This window comes from Cannabis sativa, chromosome 8 (assembly GCF_029168945.1).
Source record: "Cannabis sativa cultivar Pink pepper isolate KNU-18-1 chromosome 8, ASM2916894v1, whole genome shotgun sequence".
In the NCBI taxonomy this organism is placed as follows: Eukaryota; Viridiplantae; Streptophyta; class Magnoliopsida; order Rosales; family Cannabaceae; genus Cannabis; species Cannabis sativa.
The window spans coordinates 20,035,016-20,044,572 of NC_083608.1; the positions used below are offsets into that span (position 1 = coordinate 20,035,016).

General features: G+C 31.3%; 1 protein-coding gene across 1 annotated transcript; it reads left to right on the forward strand.

Moving 5' to 3' along the window:
- The first annotated feature begins 1,077 nt into the window (after nucleotides 1-1,077).
- LOC115700666 (amino acid transporter ANT1) lies at nucleotides 1,078-5,622 on the forward strand. The gene is made up of 4 exons (XM_061102528.1): nucleotides 1,078-1,107; nucleotides 1,478-2,088; nucleotides 2,260-2,928; nucleotides 4,726-5,622. The coding sequence occupies exons 2-4, from the start codon at nucleotides 1,855-1,857 to the stop codon at nucleotides 5,131-5,133; spliced, it is 1,311 nt and encodes a 436-aa protein (XP_060958511.1). The 5' UTR covers nucleotides 1,078-1,107; nucleotides 1,478-1,854; the 3' UTR covers nucleotides 5,134-5,622.
- Nucleotides 5,623-9,557: the final 3,935 nt, after the last annotated feature.

The window sequence follows — 9,557 nt, forward strand, 5'->3', positions numbered from 1 at the left end:
GATTCGATGGTGGTTAGATGCATAGTAGCTGATTGGTGAATGTATTTCGTGTTCGATGGGGATCCAATACTGTTTGAATGGGGGTCTGATGGGGTCATAATGTACTGGGCAGATGAGTATATATATAAATATATATTTAATGTATCATGACTTTGATATAATTTAAGAACTTTAACAAAAAAAAAAAAATTACCATAAGCAAAATTCATGTTGATAACGTGTTATAAAATAAAAAAAAAAAATATATGAAAAGAGAGAAGAAAAGAGAAAAACATAATGAGAGAGTAAATGAGATTTTTTTTTTAGTAGTTTATTCAAATGGGGTGAACTCCTATTTATACAAAAATATAGCTAAAAATGAGAAACTAAATCAACGTAATAAAATAAAATACAATCAAACAATTACGATGATAATTAATTTAGTGATTTAAACATTCATATATAATATTTCATAATATGGGTAAAATCATACTATTTTTACTTTGAACCCGAATCTAAATCGATCCAAGAGCTAAACCCAATATCAACTCCAACCCCGGACCCACAATTCAGACTCAACTTGACCCAACCTAAACCCACACATTGGACCTGACCCTAACTTGGATTCGAACCCGGACTCCAACCTTGACCCTTTCTTGACCTGAACCTCGAACTTAGCAGAAAATTTATAAAAATACTAGAATTTGGGTTAACTTTTACAAAAATACTGTCACACGGAAAAGTTTTCAAAAATACTGTGTTTTTATAAAACACCAGTAGAATACAAAACAGAACAACTCAAAACAACAGTAGAACAATTAAGAAACACCAGTAGAACACCAGTGAAAACTTAACACAATATACTGCAGTATGAAACTTATAAAAAAATACAGTAAAAAAGTAAAAAAAATACCGCCTGACAATATTTTTATAAAAAAATAACAAAAGTTAGTATACCATATCAATTTCTCAACTTAGGTTACATCTTAACCCCGGCCTTACCATTATTTGTAATACAAATTAATAATTAATTATTTTTTATATGTTAAATAATACAATTAATACAATACAAAATTCTGTACACACAATTTTTTATTTAATGCCATATAAATTTTTATAAAAAGATGGGTAAATACTATTTTGGACCCTGTGTTTTGCAAAAGTTACAGATTGGACCCTCTGTTCTGTTAAATGACAAAATAGACCCTGTATTTTCTAAAATGGTAAAAATAAGACCCTAAGCTTAATTTTTGACAACTTTTTTTTTTAATACAACCAACTTAAAGACAATTCCTAATAATAACATATACAAAAAATGTAAACAGTTTTGTCATAATACTTTTAGATCGGATTATAATTAAACTTTAAAAATTAATTCAGGGTCCTATTTGTACTATTTTAAAAAATACAGGGTCCATTTTGTCATTTAACAAAACACAGGATCTAATTGGTAACTTTTGCTTAACATAGGGTCCAAAATGGTATTTACCCTAAAAAGATTTATTTATTTTATCAAAATCTACTACTAGTCAAGCTATCTTTCAAATTTCAATATAGGAATTTGTCTTTGTGTTAATGCAAGAAACATATTATTCGTCGTTATCATGTGAGTTGTGACTCGCTTTCATCACCATAGTTATCAATAGCGGCGTGAACCGAATCCCAAAGACTCTTCTGCTCCTTCCAACTCCATTCACAATTCAACTCAGGACACAGTACTCTATCGAAGAAGACAAAAGAGAAAAGAAATAACAATTCTTGTTCCATTTCAGCTCTGTTCTTGTTCTACACACAGAGCTTCTACAACAGAACAGAGGGAAAGAGAAAAGGGTTTGGAAAGTCGAAGATTTTGTGGAAGTTCTTGTGAATAAAACAATGGAAGATTATGGTGGTAAAACAACATCAATTTCATTGCTAGAGGAGTCGCCAGTTTCGGTTGGAACGGGAAGTAGAGCTTCGACGGTTCAAACGCTTGCCAACATCGTCGTTTCGATTGTGGGCACCGGGGTTTTGGGTCTTCCTTTTGCTTTCCGAATTGCCGGTTGGCTTGCTGGCTCGATTGGTGTTATGGTTGCTGGACTCGCCTCCTACTATTGCATGCTCCTCCTGGTTGGTATATTATTATAAATTTATAATCTTGTGTTTGTTTCCCGAGAAAATTTAATTATTTGGGTATTTTGTATTTTTTTTTTGGGAATAATGAAAGAAAGAATTTTACTTTTTGAATATTCTTAACGAGTTGAATCCTCTTTCTGTTCGACCTTTTTTCGAGTGGGACAGGTGAAGTGTAGGGACAAGTTAGCATCGGAAGAAGAAAATGATGGTGATTCAGACACAGATTCGCCAAACACTAAAACGTATGGAGATTTGGGTTATGAAAGCATGGGAACGACAGGTCGTTTTATAGCTGAATCCCTTATTTTCATTGCCCAATGTGGAGGCTCTGTGGCTTACCTTGTTTTCATTGGACAAAACCTTCAATCAGTTTCCAAAGGGCATCTCACTTTCTCTTATTACATACTTTTATTGGTCCCAATCGAAATTGGGTTGTCATGGATTAGGAGCTTGTCTTCTTTAGCACCTTTCAGTATATTTGCTGACATTTGTAATGTGTTGGCTATGGGGATTGTGATTAAGGAAGATGTACAACAAGCTTTAAACGGTGAGTTCTCCTTTAATGACAGAACAGCCATAACATCAAATATAAGTGGGTTGCCTTTTGCTGCTGGCATGGCAGTTTTTTGCTTTGAGGGATTTGGGATGACATTGGCATTGGAGGGTTCAATGAGAGACAAAACTACATTCCCAAAATTGCTTGCTCGGGCGTTTTCTGTGATAACCCTTTTGTATGTTTTGTTTGGATTCTTTGGTTACATGGCTTATGGTGATGAAACAAAAGACATTGTTACTCTTAACCTTCCTAGAAATTGGTGGGCACTAGCGGTTCAGGTACTGTTTTCCAACTTTAATGCTTTGTGCGTTTTAGTTTCACATTTTGTTTGTCCTTTTCTTTCTATTTATTGCTTACCCTTATACTAGCTTCATCTAAGATGTACAAAGCTTCTATTTTGCAATATGGTTTGCTTATTTGCTCTAGAATTTTTTATTTTTTTCCCCTTTTTCTTTTGGAGAGTTATTATAAGTGTTCCGTAGATGGGATCAATTGCTTTCATATTATATACCTTTGTAAAAATATGCCAAGCTTTGTCCTTCTGTCCGTCCTCATTATGTATTGGATGTCCGGATATAGAGCATTATTCTCATCTGCATGCATGTAGTTATTAATTGCTGTAATTCTCAAGTTCAGATATTAGTTCTTTATAGATGCACATACATTGTTTATGAAGATACTTTATTAGTTTATTTGATTCGATTAGCTGGCTACTGGAAAATCTGTGACCTCATGTGACACTGACAGATCTTTTCCTTACTTAAAAAATGAGATATAGACCTTCATCGAGATGCATGATACATAATTTAGCCATTAATTTTTTGGTTTATTGCGTGAAGTCACTCTTTGATATGGACATAAATCAATTTAGTATAATTAAATTTAATAATATTGTAGTGACGTCAATGGTAGTATACTTGCATATAAATGTAAATTTTTATAGTTAGCCTTAAATAAATAGTTGAGTAATTCAAGCTTGTGTTGGCACACATTTTTTTCTTTCCAATTCCTGTTGGTCACATACTTGGTATAAAAAAAATGCAGTGTTTCACGCTGCTCAAAAGTTTAGGAATTTCGATAGGAACTCCAATTTTAAGCTGGAGTTGGGTTTTGAGTGATTTCTGAGATATAATACAAAATGCGGTTATTCAGAAGTTGAGTTTGTGACTTGGGCCATATAAGAATATTGATTTTGAGCCGGTACACTCTAACCGTTATAAAGTATGTTATATCTATATTTATAGTTCTTTAGTTGAGCTTCATTGAAAGGCAGAAAGGGCCGGCACAGTGTGCTTGTTACGTTTTCTGAAGTTATTATAGGTGGGAATGTACTTTTTATTTTATTTTATTCATGTCAATAAAATGCATATTATCTGTACCAAAGGTTTTCTTTTGTCCAACTCTACTGTATAAATATAGAGCCTTATCTGCATTGATATAATTCTTGAGTTTGTTTATTCTAAAACAAGAAAATTCACGTGTCTTCCCTTTTTTATGGAGACAATGGATTAGTTTATTTCATTCAACTAACTAGGGATCAAGGGATGCATTACACAATGGTGATGTGGCATTAAGTTAGTGGTCTATGATGTAGTTTACTTTAATGAGCCACGCATATCATTGTCCTCTCAGTAAAATTGAATCCCATTTGTTGAGACAGAGTATTTAAAAGCTAACCCGGTGCGGGTAGCTGATGGATCAGGTTGTGGTTTGCTCCAACATATGTTTTGGGCTTTGGTGGTTTAGTATTACATTAGTGATTAATCACAAGTTTTATACTTCCCAAACTTTATAGGACTAGGAAGGGAGGGGGCCCCTTTCGAAACTTGAGCCCATAATGCCCATTAAGCAGGTTTGAGGGATTTATTGGATATAAAATCAAAGTATGATTTTTCAAGCATTGAGTTTGTGACTTTGCTATGCAACAATGATTTAAAGGTCAAGCTTGACCTTGTGTAAACCAACGCCTATCACAGTATTACATGCTTTCTCAGTTTTTTTTTTCTTTCAGTGAAGTCTTTAAATATGATGGTCTTTCCTTTTTCTCATGACCTTTTTCTGCTATATGACAACAGATTGGCATGTGTTTGGGGCTTATATTCACATTTCCAATCATGGTCCATCCCATTAACGAGATCATCGAGGGACGGTTGAAAAATAACAAATGGTTTCAAAAGGCTGACAACAACAATGGTAGTTATTCAACTACAAGAATAGGAAAGTTTGGGAAGTATGTGAGCCGTGCAATTTTGGTTATTGGGTTAGCGGTGTTGGCCTCATTTGTGCCGGCCTTCAGTGTTTTTGCCTCATTTGTCGGGAGTACAGTATGTGCACTCATCTCATTTGTTTTGCCATCTATATTTCACCTAAAATTGTTGGGTTCTTCTCTAAATTTCTGGCAGAGAGCACTGGATTGGTTTATCCTATCATGTGGGGTACTTTTTGCTGCATATGGTACTTACAACACCATAGTTGGTGTGTGATTGGTTTCCCGAAAATTCGCACCAGAAATGTACTTTATATTGAACTCAATGAGTAAATCACTGGTTATACTTGAAATGGATACACATGGATGATTGCAGCCTATTCAAACTGTCATACAAGCAGAACAATGTAATTTTTTTCATATTGAATTATGCTAGGGACAGTCACCACAACAGTATTTCAAGATGCCGGGATTCAACAACAGGAATTATACCATGGCAACTGAAATGCTTTTGTATCAAACTCAAATTCTCAACTATCGCCGGGATTCCTCAAGTCCCTCCCTAAAACTCGTGTTTACTCGATGATCAAGCTCTTGTAATTTTTTTAATACTACTTCAGCTGTTCAATCAAAGCTTGTTCACTTTGGTTGAGAAATGACAAGTTTAAAGGTAATGAAAATACAGCTTACCTTATCTAAGAGGATCATGATAACAGTTAGTTGTTGTGCGGTCAATTTCTCATTACATAGTTTTCAGTTTGTTCCATCTGTCTTTCAATTTCGTTTTAGTTGCCATGTACCTTTTCACAAAAATGCTTCTTTCATTATTGGTAATTGAATAGTGGACACCTAGGTTTAGTCACACCATGTCTACCTCTTTTTACCTGAAAAAACAAATATAAAAAGTGAATAGATATGTGCTTGTTCCATTATTATTGTCATGCCTATCCATTAAGTTGGAAAATGTTTAGTGCAACTTCAACTTTCACATTTCTTTTTATAAACTAACTTGAAAACTTAGTAGCCCACTTCAGCAAAGCTTCTATATGCTAATATTATTTCAAAAGAACAATGGGATGTTTGTTGTAGTAGGCATTAGTACTTTTTGTCATTCAATTCTTCTTTAGAACTCTATTACCAAGCATACATACACATGTTGTATACTCCCTTAAAACTTTCATAAAGCACCATATATAGACTCGAAACTCCCTTTGAGAGAATAACTTTAACAACGGTGGCCAAGTTTACTTCTTTTCTGCCCCCATATATTGGCAGTGTCTTCCTTTAATGAATCAATTTTATTAGCAAACCATTAAGGTAGTGTTTGGTTGGGAGGAATGAAAATATAGGAATATGAATGAAAATGAGAATTGGAATGGAATAAAATTTAAAATGCATAAAAAAATTGATTAGAAAAATTATTAAATTTTTTTAAATATTGTATTGGAATGGTCTTTCATTTCATTTTAAAATGGAATAGTCATTTTACTAAAATGATAGAAAGGTCATTCTATCGGAATGGTATTTCAATGATTTTAAATGCAACCAAATAAAGAAATAAAATAAAAATTATTTCATTTCCAATTCATTACCTCTAACCAAACGCGACTATAATTTCTTGTTTCCTTGCATTTAACCCAAGAAAAACAACATAATGAGAGAGCACATGTTTTTAGTACCGAGAAAAGTTCCACAAATATACTTCTTGTTTTCTTCTCTTAGAACATCATAGGGCATGTTCCTTCACTCTCTCTTAAATCTAGACTATTATTAATTATAAACAATTAAAAATTGAGTAAACAAATTGTAATACAACTTGATTTTCCATGGACCCTAATAAAATATAGCACACATAAGCGTATAAAGTAGTGCATCAAAATTAAATAATCATTGTATTCTATATATCTATAGAGTTATTTAAGTAGATTTCAACTCAAATAAGATTACCTTTTTAGTTGTCTATTTGATGGGTTCGCGCGTGCTACCAAGTATATTTACTTATTATTGATATTATTGTTACAAATAATAAAAAAGAGTATGACATGAGAGTATATGGGTGGCCGTGGCAATGTGTAAAGGAAATCTAAAAAGTAATAACGAAAATTGTCAATTCTAAAATCTACAATTTCGAAAGTTGAAAGTGATGTTGGACACAAGCTCTAGCACAATCATCCTTGCCTTAACAACAATGCCATAGGTAGATATGTATGAGATAGCAAAACAAAACTTTTATTTCCAAAATTTTGCTCATATTTATATATTTTTTGAATTGACAAATTTCATCATATCCGTTCGTGTACATTTTGATTATGATGTGTTCTAAAGAGTTTATTATTGAGTGGTCCCTACCATAATTTTTTAAGTAAAATTTTGATTATGTAGTTGTTGTTGGTACCATCACATGTACTCATTTATGAACTAGTATGATATCATATCCCCATACTTTTCCTCTGCTACTAATTTGTGAAATTTTCTTTCTTATTTTCAATGAACCATATTGCATATTAATTGGTAGAAATATATGGTTTTATTTTTCTACGATCACTTAAAGAAAATGATGATGATGATGATGATGATGATGATGATGATGATGAGAAGCTCCTAGAGTTTTGTAACTGAAAGAAAAGTAGATAAGAAAATGAAAATAGAAAGGGCATGGAGCACTAAGATTGGACAATGAGAATAGTATTTGACACCCCCAAGATTTGTAACCCTACCAAAAAATATTGATCTTAAAAATGATTACATTATTTGTTGGTATATGTAACTTTTCAGGTGATGGACACATTCGGATGCTCTAAACCTAATGCTCTTTCCACTCACTCATTCACACACACTCTCTCTCACCCTGAAAGCCTCATCAACATATACACACAAATTTCAAGCTTATATGACAACAAAGTGAAAGTGGGGAAGAGAAAAAAGAGAAGGACAAATTCCTCATTCTTTAGTCACAAAAAAGCCAAGCCAATTTATATTATAAATCAAAAGAAAAAAATCAGGTTTAAAGGCAAAAAAAAGCCCAATATAATGTCTTTTTGGTGTGAAATTACAACCACAAAATTTTGATATTCTTAGTATCTAAATTAAATATCTGCCACTTGATTAATGAAAGATATTCATGTTGGGAAGGATTATAAATATACAAATATATATATATATACATTTAGGATATGACTTTTTTGTTGGAGGATTTGTATGAAGTGAAATGACTCATTCAGTGCAAAAACAAAACTAAAATATGAGAAGTACTAGTATTTGTGGTTGTGGTCCCTCAAACCTTTTTTATATATTTATCCCAATTCTTAGAATAAATGTCATTCTAGCTTTCTTGGTCGAAATTCTGTTTGGAATTGTTTATACATGTGTGTTTAAATTTTTTAAGTTGAACAAAAATCAAGCAATTATAGTAGTGTCATTTTGGTTGTCATTTCTTCCCTAGAATCAAGCCTTTTTAGATCTTTAAATAAAAGTTTGATAAAAATATAACGACACAAAGAAAATGAAACCATATATATCTCTTAATAATGCCCCTCCATTCACACATTCTCTTTATAATTTCTTGGTGTTTGATTGAGAGAAATAAAAATATAGAAATAAGAATAGAAATGGAATTGAATAAATTTAAAATGTATAAAAAATTGATAAAAAAAATTATTAAATTTTTTATCATCATGCATTAGAATAGTTTTTCTTTCCATTTCAAAATGGAATAGTCTTTTTTTTTATAACATTTCAAAATGGAATAATCATTCTACTAAAATAGTGGAAAAGTCATTCTATTGGAATGATATTCTAATATTTATGCAACCAAATAAAAGAATGGATTGAAGATTATTTCCTTTCCATTTCATTTCATTACATTCAACCAAACGCTACCTAAAGTCTCACACACATTTTTTTTCTTCTCCTTTTCATCGCTCACAAGCTATTTTCTTCTTAAAATATAGTATTTAGATACAAGTTATCACTAATTTAATTTTAGTCGTAATAAGTATTATGACTAAAAATATATTTAATCATAATAAATTTTAATTTTTGTGACCAATACATTTATCACAGATATTTTATTCACAATATTAGAATGATTACTTATATTAGTAATAATTTTTTTTATTTTTAGTACAAATTTTATTATGATTAAAAATAAAATTTTTTATAATTTTATATTAGTAATAACTTTTTTTATTTTTAATCACGAATTTTGTTGTGATTAAAATTTAAAAAATTTATAATAAATACTCACTAACATATACTCAAACTTTAAAATCACTAACTCTGAAAAATGGCATAAAGTTCTCAATAGCCCCAACCCAAGTCACTTGTAGTTATTTTCTTCTAATGTTAATATTGAACAAAAAAAAAACGATTTCATTTGATCAAGCCATTTGACACTTATCACTCAGCATATAATAATAGCATAATGCCTTAAGCAAATTGCTTAATAAAGTTCCAAAGTAGATAGGCTTTGTAAGTATATTTCAAATCTTGTCTCCAAAGTTGAGTCTAATCAAGGGTGTTTCACCTTTTATTTTACCAAAATGCAACTACTTAAAAGATATTTTCTTACTTCAAAAGTCAAGTGCTCTCAATCATTTTTACTCTATTTTTATATTATTCGTCTAATTAAATTTCAAGTCTTATATAGTTTAATATAATAATTTTTAAAGAGTATTATTAGCCAATCACAATGTGATATAT